The sequence below is a fragment of the Zingiber officinale genome, chromosome 4B, assembly GCF_018446385.1.
Source record: "Zingiber officinale cultivar Zhangliang chromosome 4B, Zo_v1.1, whole genome shotgun sequence".
Taxonomy (NCBI): Eukaryota; Viridiplantae; Streptophyta; class Magnoliopsida; order Zingiberales; family Zingiberaceae; genus Zingiber; species Zingiber officinale.
The window spans coordinates 55,525,938-55,540,849 of NC_055993.1; the positions used below are offsets into that span (position 1 = coordinate 55,525,938).

A 14,912-nucleotide genomic window follows, 5' to 3' on the forward strand; every position below is an offset into this window, starting at 1 on the left:
ACCTAAAGCCAATTGACTGGTTATGAGGCAACTGCATTCTAAACTGCAGAACAATATCAAATTCAAAAATAAATTTAAAACTACATAAACCTCAAAACAAAAAAGTTTCAAGACAGATTTAAGTCAAGTTGCTACCTTAAGTTGATTCAAGTGAAACAGCAATATGAATTTAGGCTTAACTGAACATGAGTATATGGTATGGCCTTTATTAATTATGTATGCCAGATCTTGTTTCATCCAGTCCCTCAAATTTATTTATTGTTAGAACACGAAGAAAGTGGTTACTTTATTAACATTTAATCACAAATTTCCCAAAACACAATATTTGATAATATTTTTTTGGATAAGTGTATAAAATTAAAAGTGATTTATATTCCTTATTGGGCATGCTCACATCAGATCCCACACCATGAACATTTACTCAAATTCAAAGAATGTCAAATGTGAGTATATGTTCAAGGCTCTAAATCCATGTGTTTGTATCATTTTAAACATTTGATCTATGTCAACATGTTCATTCTAAAAAAGATATTTATTCCTAATTCTCCTTTATCATTTTGTTTGAAACCCTCATGTATGCATTTTATTTTTACTATAAATTTTATAATTATGATCGGATCTACAACATGATCTTACGGGCAAGTTGTGTTCAACAATTTTAGACATCAACGTGCCCAAACTCAGAATGATCATATTTGTTACTACATGATATACCAAACAGGTTCTGGTTGATGAACCAAAGGGCCCAAATCTCCAAAGGAAATCATTTAGTGTCGTAGGATGTACGCCCTGTACAACTATAATAGCAACGATTTCATCCCATTAAATTGTTTCAGCCATCCTTTCAGCAAACACCGTGCCTTTATTTTCTAAAAAAATGAAAACCACCTTGACAGCATTAAAAAACATTACTTAGCTGTCTTGATCCTTCTGATCAACCATCGGAGTTGAACCCTTGCTCTCCTTGGAGGATGTTGCAGACATACTCGCATTGCGTTCAGCTGCAAACTCATTTGCCTCTAATTGTGTGGACGATGGACCTATTCCTTCTTCAATAGGTAAGGTGCGTTTAGATCCCTCAAGAGCAACACCAAGGACAATGTTATCTTCAAAGGCAGGTCTGGCAACTTGTTTGACTGCTTGAACCCCACTTTCACTCTTAACGTCAATTTGTTCATGGGTAGACTCCATCATGGTAGGTTTTTGGTTGCCTGCTTTAGAAGCTGTATGTAAGGAATCCAAACTTTCCATCTGTGAACTGGGGGGAAAATTAGAGTGCAGTGAAGCTGTAAAGTCCTTGTTGCTTTTAGGCGAAACATCTTCAGGATATGCCACCTTCTCTTGGTTCTTATCAAAGTCATCTGATGTTGCACTTTCAGCAGTTGAGTTATATTTTGGTTCCGATGGCATGTTTGTCTTGTTGCTTTGGTCTTCATTTACACGTGGTGTTGCACGTAGTTTGGCTTTGTCATCGCCATTGATTCTTGATTCAGAATCAATCAAAAGAAATGGACGATTAACTGCAGCAGAACGTCTAAAAACACTTTCTGCAAAAGGAATGTTCTCTATCTCTGAATCGCCATATATTTTCTGGACAGTACGAATAGGAGTAGCAAGCCTAGCCCTGTGATGGCTTATGACTCTAAGAAGATCGAGTAAAACAGCTTCCTTTTTATAGAAAAACACAATTTTGTTAGTATCAGGTGTAATAGAGGAACTGAATAGCAAAACATGAAATGGAGCTAGGCGACTTAACATTAGGATCAGGTACTAGAGCAGATGAAAGTAGGTTGGTTCAGAGAGAAGATGTTTAAGTGTTTCTATTTAAGTGGATATTTATCATAGCTAACATTACGTGCTTCTATTTTTCAATAAAAGAAAATCACAAAATACTCAAAAAGAAAACACTACAAACACTCAAGTCATAATTGAAAGGGATGAGTACATGTGTACCTTTACACACAGATACTCTTCAAAGTGTGAAGTCTTGACAAAGCATGAAATAAGAATCTGCAAAAGAAGATAAAAGTATAGAGCGACAAATATACTAGAAAGCGATAAAGAAAATTGGTTGACAAACATCAAAAGTGTTAGTCAATGCAACACCAAAATGGAACCCTCAAAATGAAAATATATATGTATATATATATCCTGCACACCCCTTTCGTGGGCGATCGTGGGCGACTCTCATTGAGTTCGGACGCCCGGAACCCTCCCGAGCGCCTCGAGCGACCGGGTGCTTGGACTCAATGAGAGTCGCCCGGCAGTCGCCCACAAACGCGGTGTGCAGAAAACCCCTTCTATATATATATATATATATATATATATCACAAATTTGATTAGCATAAAGGAAATGGAAACTTTTAAAAGGCTAACTAACCCATACAAATTTAAAATAAATTGCAAATATTCTACAAAAAGAAACGATCTCTATCATAAAAGGACTCAATTGAGTTTGAGATAAATCCTCTATTCTCTAGGAAGATATTACCCAAGATAAAAGCACCTTTAATAATTCATTATTCTAAAAAAAACTCTAAATAAATAACCCTTTATAAATTAAAATAAAATTTCAAATTTGCATTATTTTATCCAACCATGGAGAACTTGCCTCTAAACAAACTCTTTATCATTTTCATACTTGCAAAAAAAGTGTCTCTCCCACTCTCTTAGTATGATTTCTTCACTTTCGTGAATCTCCTCTTATCTTCCCTTTTTTAGTCATCTCTTCTACAACAACAACAACAACAAATACTTTATCCCATTAAGTGGAGTCCGCTATATGGATCCTCCTACGTTATTGAGTTCAATCCCCTACTATATACTCATTTATACTTTATCCCATTAAGTGGAGTCTGCTATATGGACTAATCTGTTCTCGTCCAACAGACTTTTCAATGAAGAAAACACATTACACTTTGTTCAATCGAGACCTAGGAGTGTTGCACTGAAGATGTAGACACAATTGAAGATGCTATTGGAAACTGCTTAGTAGGGTGTTTCGTAGGACGTTTCCCGGTTGGATGGCCATCAATAGCATGGCAAACAGGTGGAGTGTCAAATACGAAGTTCAGCTACATAAAACTGTGGCTAATGCGGAGGATTGTGACAAAGTGTTACATGATTGTCGATGCATCCCATTAGGTTGCCCGCTATACCAGAAACCATTACCTACAGGTTTCTTTTTTTGGCAGGAGGAGCTCCAATGGCTGCCAATATGGGTTCAAATTTTTAATCTCCCGCTAGAATGCTAAGACAGTGCGGGCTCTGAGCAAAATAGCTTTGCTACTTGGCAGGCTGCTCTATACAGACCAGGTGACGAGGCAAAGAGGATGAATTAATTTTGCCCGAGTGCTTGTGGAAGTAGACATCCATCACCAAAGAACCACTAGATTCTATCCCCGTCACGCTACCAGAGGTATTGAGGTAGCTGTTCCTCTTCAATTCGAATCAAAATTTAAGTTCTGTGAACAATGCCAGCACATGGGTCATTATCAAGAGCACTGTAAGCACGCTGATCAGAATGATTCTGTGTGGTAATTCAACTCAGCTGATTTCCGGACCACATGGGGATACCCTCATTTTTATCAATGGTTCGGGAGTCTACCGGCTCATACCAGAGGCCACATTGCCAGAAATTCTTTTGGACAGCAGGAGGTTGGCCAAATAGCTAATCCGAGAGAAACATCGCAGTCTCCATCTGAGTAAAGGCAAGGAAATTGTACCAATTTTGGGAGTCCACCAGCTCAATCGAGAGGCCACATTGCCTGACACTCCTCAAATCAGTTTGGGGCAATAGGAGATTGGCCAAATAGCAAAACAGAGGGAAGTATTGAAGCCTCATCAAAATGGAGCACATCTGAATAAAGGCAAAGCAATTGTAACTGAGAAAGGGGTGGTTCAGCAATATGGAAGAAAGAAAGGAAGCAGGAAACATCAATATGGATTGGCATTGGCAGAAACTTTTACAATAGTGCAAACTAGCACATGTTCATAAACTATTGCAGCAGTGTAAACTGGCACAGGCTCAAAAACTGTGTTCAAAAATGGAGGAATTCCAAAATACAGCCCCTATAACCAGGAGCACGAGCAGGGCTATGAGTGCCATAAAACCTTTAGGCAAGCAAAAAGAGATGGTAAGCAAGGGAAAACAAAAAGCAGCAGCAGATACAACAGTACTAGAACTGTTACTGAGAGAGGGTCTTCCTTTTGATACTGAACTTAGTAGGAGGATACAACGTGAGCGGGAGCAAGTCGCCCGACAACAAGAATGAAGATTGCTAGCTGGAATATACGAGGCCTCAATAAAGGCCTCAAACAAAAGGGAGTGAAAAACTTCCTTTGTAACAACAAATTGATAGTGTTAAGACGGTTGGAAACTAAATTATTATCAGAAATTGAAATTAGGCAGTTTCAGCAATTCCAGATGGAACAACTGGATATTTGGAGTAGGATATTGTTGATATGGGATGAACAAAGGATCGAACTTGAGGTGCAGAAATGACATGACTAATTTGTGCAGAAATGACATGACTAAAAGTCTATCTTTTTGTATAAACATTTATTTTGAAATGAAAATCACATTGGTCAAATGTCTGCATTTAGTTAAATGCAGTTGTCCATTTAATTTATATTGCAGATAATATAGTGAGTGGTGTCACACAGAAGATCATGTTATCAGTTCCTTATAGATTATAAATAAAAGCTCACAACCAAGATAGATTGGGGCAAACCATTGAAATGGTTGTAGTTAATTTGGTACTAGTTTATCTTGACTATAAAATTACACTAGTACACTATGTGTGTATTGAGCACGACCATTTGAGGTTGCTCCTTTTATACTGACTACATAAAAGAACAGAACCTCTATTATTATGGATGTGCATACTCTTAATCCCGATATAATAACAAACACATGTACTTAGTATTTATTTCTTTAATTTATCAAAAGGTGAGATTTATTCATTAAATCAATAGGTCCGATAAGTTGGGAAATAATATTATTTATATGATGTATTATTGATTATAGAAGGAAACTGTGTCCTATTTATTAGAATGATGATGTCCCCTTGAGGAGCTCATAAGGATTGTCATGTAAACTCTGCAAGTGGACTTAGTTCCAACATTACAATGAAGTTGAGTGGTACAACTCTTGGAACTAGATGTTAATTAAGTGAGTTGTCAGTAACTCATTTAATTAATGGGCATTCGATATCTTAAACACAGGGAGATTAACGCACTCATAATAAGGAGCCCATAATTTAATATGTGATTGGTGCGGTAGTTCAATAATAACTCTTTAGTGGTATGAGTTTTTATTGATGAACTTGAGTTGGGTGTTCGGGTCGAACACAGGAAGCTCAAGCTCATCAGGAGGCCAAAACCAATTCCTCCTCTAGGTCCCTATTGTAGCATCTATGTATAAAGTCTCACATCCACCCAAGTCATCCTTATGGTCGGCCACATCCTTGCTTGGTACCTAAGCAAGGGGCCGGCCAAGATGGGTTTAAAAGTGGGTTTTAATTTTTTTTAAATCTTTCTTTTTATAGCCATCTACAATGTTTTAAAAGAGAAATTTTAAATTTTAAAAACTTTTCTTTTTTGAAGTCATCCACATGGTTTTAAAAGAGAGTTTTAAATTTTAAAAAAAATTCCTTTTGTAGCCATCTACAATAGTTTAAAAGAGATATTTTATTTTTGTTAAAATTTTCCTTTTTTGTAACCATGATTTAAAAGAGGTTTTAATTTTAAAAATCTTTCCTTTTTATAGTCATCTACAATGTTTAAAAGAGAGATTTTTAATTTTAAAACTTTCCTTTTTGTAGTCATCCACAATAGGAAATTTAAAAGAGAGATTTTAATTGTTGTTAAAATCTTTCCTTTTTAGCCATTATCAAGGATTATAAAAGAGGATAGATGGTGTCTTAGAGGTAATAATCATCTACACAATTTCTATTTCTCTTCTACTCTCCTTGTGGCCGACCCCCTCATATTCTTATTCTCCCCTTGCTTTCTCACCTAAGGCCGGCGGCATCAAGAGGCTTCAACCATCTTGTGGCCGGCGGGTTGCAAGGAAGAAAGAAGAACAAGAGGTGGTGTTCCCAGCTTTGATCCCTTGGTGGCCGAAAGTCTTGGAAGAAAGAAGGTCTTGGGTGGTTTTTGCGTCTTGGTAGATCGTCGCTCACACGACGTCCAAGAGGAAGAGAGGAATACAGCAGAAGATCAAGAGGTCTTTAAGCTACAAAGAAGGGTATAACTAGTTAATTGTTTCCGCTGTGTACTAGTTTATTTTTCCTTTGTATGGATCCTGAAGTACCAACACAAGAGGCTAACGATCTTGTGCTTTGATTGAGGTCTCTGTAGTTTAACCTTGGGTTTACTATAAGGAGTTTAAATATTCAATTTCTTTGAAAGGCTTTGACTAGGAAGTAGTGGATGATTTCATACTCAAGAAGGCTGAGTGTCTCGTCAACGACCTAGAAGTCAATCCTTGAAATAGATATTTAATCAACTTCTGTAATATGGTTTAACTTCTGATGAACACATGGGTTGAACTTGGATTAATAATGTTAAGTTTCATTTGCAATCCAAGTTTAACTTCTGAAAAGCACATGGGTTGCTAGGAAAAGTTCTGTGCTTGTACAAATTTTTATACAGGGGAAAAGAAAAGAATTCCGAGTAGCGCCAACAATTGGTATCAGAGCTAGTTTTCTACCTCTGTGTGTTTAGTTTTCAGTTAAATTATGCATTTTTCATACATAAATTTAGGCAGGATAATAGTAGGATGTGCAAATAGATTAACTCTATAGTTGTAGGCATCTTAGTTCCAACTATTATGGCCCTATTGTGTTTGTGTGTGATTTGGACCATCGGGCATGTCGAGGGCATTTTATGTGTGTGCATGATTGTAATTATTAAATACAGGAGCTGTATTAGTTTTAGGATTTTACATTCTGTTCGATCTAGATTACATGTACATTCCCTTGGGGAATATAGGATCGATAAATGTAAAATTTTATTTTTGTCGCGGATCGTATCCTTGCGAGACGTCGTGCTATTTGAGGACCATAGGCGCAGCGGAAAACGAAGCAAGATAGACGCGACGACATGACCCGTTGGTGGCGGCTAGGGTTGGTGGCACATGGAGGACAGCTATGGATGAGGCCATAATAGTTAAAAAATTATTTTTCATATTTATTGTCTTTTATGCTGTTTATATGTGTTGTGTGTGTGTGCATGTTAAAATTCCACGTTTTAAATAAGTAGGAGAGGAATTATTTAAATTTCACGGTCTTCATTACTGGTTTGTAAGTGATGCATTCAAACTTGCGCGTTGGCTTTGAGTGTCTTCCTCCACATCGGATGAGTTTGTTTGCGGATCACTAGATCAAACTCCTTTTATGGTGGAAATTATTTAGTTTTGTGTGATCTTCTCCATCTAAAGGGGCATAATCCTATTTAATGGACTAAGTATCAAATAATGGTATACACTTAGGCGCATTTAATAGTATCCTCCCTATCGAAGTCACTGCTATTATTTGTGTGACCGAAGAAAAATCAACTATTAATTTTATTTATCATAAAGTTAGGTTGACAAGATAATAAAATTAATGGGTAAAACTCTCTATTACAAATGTTTGACTTTGTATACGTCCACACTATCGTGGCATACAAAATTCATGGTGTTGGTGAATTTAAATAATATTGTTTGAGGAATCAATATTATTTTAAATTCTAAAGTTTTGATCAAATATTTTGTGATTCTTAGGATTTCAAATGGCTTTCAATCCTCTTGCTGTTATATTGAAAGAAAACAAACTTACTGGTCCCAATTATATTGATTGGAAACGAAACTTGGACACTGTCTTAACTGCTAAAGGTTACAAGTTCGTACTTTTTGAGATCTGTCCAAGCCAGCCTAATAGCGATTCTAGTGAAGAGAAGATTGAGGATCATAAGAAATGGGTCAGGGCAGATGAGATGGCGCGGTGTTACATTTTGGCTTCTATGTCAAATGTGCTACAACATCAACATCAGGTCATGCCTACCGCTTATGACATGATGCGCAATCTCAAGGAACTCTTCGGACACCAGAATCGGGCTGCTAGGCAAGAGGCTATGAGAAACTTGATGACGACCACCATGACTGAGGGGACACCCGTGAGGGATCATATACTCAAAATGATGGCTCTTTTGAATGAGATGAAAGTCCTTGGAGCAGAAATCGATGGGGAAACTCAGGTCGATATCATTCTCCAACATCGCTAAAGTTTTAAGCGGTTCACTTTGAACTACAACGAACAAAAGGATTTATTCGTTGACTTAGACAGCAGAAGGGCTATTTCATTAAAGTTCTCAAATTCACATTGAAAATGTTTCTACTTCTAAGCCAAAAGGCGGAAGAAGCAAAAGAAACAAGTTGATTCAAAGAAAGTGAATCGATCTCTAGGGACTGGGCTGCGACAAGTGCTTCACATGCAAGCAGTCTGGACATTGGAAAGTGGACTGTCCTCGCAAAAAGGAGAACAATATATCTTATTTTCTAGTGGTTGAAACATTTTTAGTGGTATTATCTACCGGTGCCTAGTATGTAGATATGGGAGTCACTGATCATGTCTGTAATTCATTGCAGGGTTCCAAGAAACTCGACGACTACATGAAGGGGAGATTACCGTCTACATAGGCAATGCTAGAAATGTGGTGGCTGTTGCAGTGGGAGGTGTTTATTTATCTTTTGATAGAAATAAAACATTGATTTTGAGAAATTGTCTTTACGTACCATGTTTTAGAAAGAACTTGATTTCAGTTTCTAAACTATTTATGGATGGATATTCTGTTTCTTTTGATGACAAAGTAGTTGTCAAGAAAAATAGGATAGTTATTTGTTCTGGTACGTTAGTTAGCAATTTGTATACTCTAAATCTAATAACTCTCACGATACAACAAATGGAAATTAATAACACATCTTCTAATTCTAATAAGAGAAAGCAACTTTCGAAAATAAACCAAACATATCTTTGGCATAATAGGCTTGGGCATATTAACTTGAGTAGAATTTAAAGGCTAATAGCTGTGGACCTCAGGTTCATTGGTAGTGGAAAACTTTCCGACCTGTGAGTCTTACTTGGAAGGAAAAATGACCAAAAGGTCTTTTAAGGCAAAGGGATATAGAGCCAAAGAAGTATTGAAATTAGTTCATTCTGATTTATGTGGGTCTATGACTATCTAGGAAAGAGGTAGTTTCAAATATTTTGTCTCTTTTATAGACGACTATTCGAGATATGGGTACATTTACTTGATGCGCCGCAAGTCTGAGTCCTTTGATAAGTTCAAAGAGTACAAGGCTAATGTGAAGAAAAGTCATGGTAAAAGTATCAAGACACTACAGTATGATCGTGGTGGAGAGTACCTCTTAGGAGAGTTTAGGAGTTACTTATCAGAGGCTGGGATTCAATCTCAATTGTCTGCACCTGGTACACCTCAACAGAATGGTGTGGCGGAACAAAGGAATAAGACTCTTATGGAAATGGTTAGATCAATGATGAGTGATTCAGAATTACCAAATTCGTTTTGGAGATATGCTCTGAAAATGGCGGTGTACATTCTGAACTTGGTACCTTCTAAGTCAGTAATCTCTACTCCCACAAAATTGTGGAATGGGCATAAGCCTAGTCTGAAACATATTCGAATTTGGGGTAGTCCAGCACATGTGCTGAAGGGAGACGCTGATAAGTTGGAATCACGTACAGAAGTTCACTTGTTTGTGGGTTATCCTAAAGGAACGAAAGGTGGTTTATTTTATAGTCCTAAAGATCAAAAGGTCATTGTTAGCACTAATACCCGATTTTTAGAAGAGGACTATGTAATGAACCACAAGCCCATGAGTAAAATTATTCTTGAGAAAATAAGAGAAGACACATCTACTTTAGTACCAACGATACAAGATGAGATACCACAAGAAACTGCAACACGTGTCACAAATGATGCACAATTACAAGTAATGTCTCGTCGTAGTGGGAGGGTTATTAGACAACCTGATAGATTCATATTTTTGGGAGAATCTTCGGACTTGATCTCTAATGAACATGAATCTGATCCCTGGACATATGATGAAGCACTCCAAGATAAAGATGCAGCATCTTGGCAAAGTGCAATGAACTCTGAAATAGAATCTATGTACTCTAATCAGGTCTGGGAGCTTGTAGAACCACCAAATGGTGTAAAAGTCATTGAATGTAATTAGGTCTACAAAAGAAAAAGAGGGGCAGACAGGAAGGTAGAAACCTTCAAATCAAGGCTTGTTGCAAAAGGGTATACTTAAAAAGAGGAAATCGATTATGAGGAAACCATTTCGCCGGTAGCCATACTTAAGTCTATCCGGATTCTTTTATCTATTGCCGCTCATATGGATTATGAGATTTGGCAAATGGATGTCAAAACAGCTTTCCTTAATGGAAATCTTGAAGAAAATATCCATATGAAGCAACCAGAGGGATTCATTGCGAAGGGCAAAGAGTATCTTGTATGTAAGCTCAATCGGTCTATCTATGGACTGAAGCAAGCTTCGAAATCTTGGAACATCCGATTTAATGAAGTGATCCAATCTTATGGATTTATTCAGTGTATGGATGAGTACTGTGTATGCAAGAAGAGTGACGAAAACGTGGTGGTATTTCTTGTATTATATGTAGATGGCATTTTGCTCATTGGCAGCAATGTCAAAGTATTGTCAGACGTAAGGGTATGGTTGTCCAAGCAGTTTGATATGAAGGATTTGGGAGAATGTGCACATATTCTTGGAATCAAAGTAATAAGAGATCGCAAGAAAAGAATGTTGTGCTTATCCCAAGCTTCATACATCGATACTATTCTAGCTTGTTTTAGCATGCAAAATTCCAAGTAAGGTTTTCTACCTTTTCAGCATTAAGTAACTTTATCTAAAGAGATGTCTCCGAAAACATCAAAGGAAATAGAGGACATGAAGGCAATTCATTATGCTTCGGTTGTAGGAAGCCTAATGTATGCGATGCTATGTACGAGACCGGATATCTGTTTTGCCGTGGGCATGGTTAGCAGATATTAAAGTAACCCAGGACAAGGACATTGGACTGCCGTAAAGCATATATTGAAGTACTTGAAAGGGACTAGAGATTATATACTAGTTTACCAGGCATATGATTTGCTCCCTGTGGGTTACACGAATTCAGACTTCCAATCAGATAGGGGCAACAGTAAGTCGACCTCAGGGTATGTGTTTACTTTGGGAGGTGGAGCCATAGCATGGAGGAGTGTTAAGCATAAATGCGTTTCGAACTCCACCATAGAAGCTGAGTATGTGGCAGCCTCTGAGGCAGCCAAAGAAGCTGTATAGCTCAGAAACTTCTTGATGGACTTAGATGTGATTCCTGGTTTGCCCAAAATTATCACAATTTATTGTGATAATAGTGGTGCAGTAGCAAACTCGAAGGAACCACGAGCCCATAAGGCAAGTAAACGTATTGAGCGCAAGTACCACTTGATACGAGACATCGTAAAGCGAGGAGAAGTTGTTGTCGCCAAGATTGCATCAGAAGATAACCTAGCAGATCCTTTCACTAAGGCCCTTCCGGCGAGATCTTTTGATGGGCATCTTGAGGGGATGGGGATCAGATGTATGGCAGCATATATGGCAGCAAAGTCTTTTAGTATAAGTGGGAGATTGTTAGAATGTATACTAACAGCCTAGCTTTTTGTATAAACATTTATTTTAAAATGGAAATCACATTGGTCAAATATCTGCATTTAGTTACATGCAGTTGTCCATTTAATTTATATTATAGATAACATGGTGTGTGGTGTCACACAGAAGATCATGTTATCAGCTCCTTATAGATTATAAATAGAAGCTCACAACCAAGATGGATTGGGACAAACCATTGAAATTGTTGTAGTATAATTTGGTACTAGTTTATCTTGACTATAAAATTACACTAATACACTATGTGTGTATAGAGCAGGACCATTTAAGGTTGTTCCTTTTATACTGACTGCATAAAAGAACAGAACTTCTGTTATTATGGATGCGCGTATTCTTATCCCAATATAATAACAAGTACATGTACTTAGTATTTATTTCTTTAATTTATCAAAGGGTGAGATTTATTCATTAAATCAATAGGCCCGATAAGTTGGGAAATAATATTATTTATATGGAAGGAAACTGTGTCATATTTATTAGGATGATGATGTCCCCTTAAAGAGCTCATAAGGATTGTCATGTAAACCTTACAGGTGGACTTAGTTCCGACATGACAATGAAGTTGAGTGGTACTACTCTTGGAGTTAGATGTTAATTAAGTGGGTTGTCAGTAACTCATTTAATTAATGGACATTCGATATCTTAAACACAGGGAGATTAACGCACTCATGATAAGAAGGAGTCCATAATGTAATATGCGATTGGTGTGGTAATTCAATAATAACTCTTTAGTGGTATGAGTTTTTATTGATGAACTTGAGTTGGGTGTTCGGGTCGAACACAGGAAGCTCAAGCTCATCAGGAGGCCAAAACAAATTCCTCTTCTAGATCCCTGTTGTAGCCTCTATGTATAAAGCCTCGTATCCACCCAAGTCATCCTTATGGCCGACCACATCCTTGCTTGGTGCCCAAGCATGGGGTCGGCCACCCCTTGCTTGGTGCCCAAGCAAGGGGTCGGCCAAGATGGGTTTAAAAGTGGGTTTTTTAATTTTTTTTAAATCTTTCTTTTTATAGCCATCTACAATGTTTTAAAAAAGAAATTTTAAATTTTAAAAACTTTTCTTTTTTGAAGCCATCCACATGGTTTTAAAAGATAGTATTAAATTTAAAAAATATTTCCTTTTGTAGCCATCTACAATGGATCTTTCCTTTTTGTAGCCATCTACAATGTTTAAAAGAGAGATTTTTAATTTTAAAACTTTCCTTTTGTAGCCATCCACAATAGGAAATTTAAAAGAGGGATTTTAATTGTTGTTAAAATCTTTCCTTTTTAGCCATTACCAAGGATTATAAAAGAGGATAAATGGTGCCTTAGAGGTAATAATCATCTACACAATTTCTATTCCTCTTTTATTCTCCTTGTGGCAGACCCCCTCATATTCTTATTCTCCCCTTGCTTTCTCACCTAAGGCCGGCGGCATCAAGAGGCTTCAACCATCTTGTGGTCGGCGAGTTGCAAGGAAGAAAAAAGAACAAGAGGTGGTGTTCCTAACTTTGATCCGATGGCCGAAAGTCTTAGAAGAAAGAAGGACTTGGGTGGTTTTTGCGTCTTGGTAGATCGTCGCTCACACGACGTCCAAGAGGAAGAGAAGAATACAGCAGAAGATCAAGAGATCTTTAAGCTACAAAGAAGCGTATAACTAGTTAATTGTTTCTGCTGTGTACTAGTTTATTTTTCCTTTGTATGGATCCTGAAGTACCAACACAAGAGGCTAACGATCTTGTGCTTTGATTGAGGTCTCTGTAGTTTAACCTAGGGTTACTGTAAGGAGTTTAAATATTCAATTTCTTTGAAAGACTTTGACTAAAAAATAGTGGATGATTTCATACCCAAGAAGGCTGAGTGTCTCGCCAACGACCTAGAAGTCAATCTTGAAATAGATATTTAATCAACTTCTGTAATATGGTTTAACTTCTTATGAACACATGGGTTGAACTTGGATTAATAATGTTAAGTTTCGTTTGCAATCCAAGTTTAACTTCTGAAAAGCACATGAGTTGTTAGGAAAAGTTCTGTGCTTGTACAAATTTTTATACAGGGGAAACAGAACAGAATTCCGAATAGCGCCAACACTGCAAAGTGACACATGGACCCATAGCTATCACTTTTGTGTATGGCAGATTGACTACTATTGGAAGGAGACCATTATGGAAAAGCCTACAGCGTCTATCAGATGATATAGCTTTACCTTGGGTTATCGTAAGGGATTTCGATACTTATCTATTAATAGAGGATAAGTATGGAGGACTCCCTCTCTCACAAAGCAGTCTTACTGAATTCCAGAATTTTGTTGGAGTGATTGGACAGGATGTAGATACACATGGTCCAACGGTCACATGTGTAGTAAACTTGATTGAGCTTTAGCGAATAAATCTTAGTCGAGGCTGAGTTATTGAGTTTTGCTAGCTTCACACCTCCAGGCTGTCTATCAGATCATTCGGTCAACACCGTCTCTTTTCTAAATAGTGGCATTCAAATTCTTAAGTCATTCAAGTTTTTCAATATGTGGGCCAAGCAGAGCACCTTCTTGGAGATGGTTAACACCAAGTGGACAACCTACAAGCAATAGATTGGCCAAGAAAAAATGGAGTACGGAATTGTGTAAATTCTAAAACTTCTGAAATTAGACTTGAAAGCTTTGAATGTCGTGCACTTTCAGCACATTTCGGCACGAGCAGCAGTTGCACTAAGATTGGAGGAAGCTCAAAAAGCTTGACTGTCCTGTGGCACTATGGATGCCAATTACAAAGAAATTCAATAGGTTGCTCACACAGTTTCTAACTGCAACATGCCAAGCTAGAGTGGACCATAACTCCTCATTTTTTCATACGCTTGTAAAAAGAAATAACCAACGCAATGTATTCATAGTGATGGAGAGGGAGGATGGCAATCTTACTTAATCTTTTAGGGAGGTTGTTGGAGCATTTATTAATTATTTTCAAAACCCACTTGGCACACAGGTGGATAGGACTGAATTCCCAACATCTTGCTTGCAATTTGGTCAATTTATTCAAACGACATAGCATGATCAACTAGTCCACCGTGAGACAGTTGGTGAGATCAAGGAGGCACTCTTTGACATGCTCAGATGGCTATGGATCAAGGTTTTTTGAGCAAGCTTGGGACACTGTTGGAGGGGATTTTTCTAATGTAGTCCACGAATCTTCAACAGCA

General features: G+C 37.5%; 1 protein-coding gene across 3 annotated transcripts in view; it reads right to left on the reverse strand.

The window, feature by feature from the left end:
* Positions 1 to 632: 632 nt before the first annotated feature.
* LOC121975074 (mechanosensitive ion channel protein 2, chloroplastic-like) overlaps positions 633 to 14,912 on the reverse strand; it is a 62,861-nt gene continuing 48,581 nt past the window's right edge. For all 3 annotated transcript variants that reach the window (XM_042526449.1, XM_042526450.1, XM_042526451.1), the window contains 2 exons: positions 1,954 to 2,010; positions 633 to 1,668 (listed from right to left, as the gene is read on the reverse strand). In XM_042526449.1, the coding sequence (XP_042382383.1) occupies positions 913 to 1,668; positions 1,954 to 2,010 (813 nt within the window). In that variant the 3' untranslated portion in view covers positions 633 to 912. The remainder of the gene's footprint in view (positions 1,669 to 1,953; positions 2,011 to 14,912) is intronic.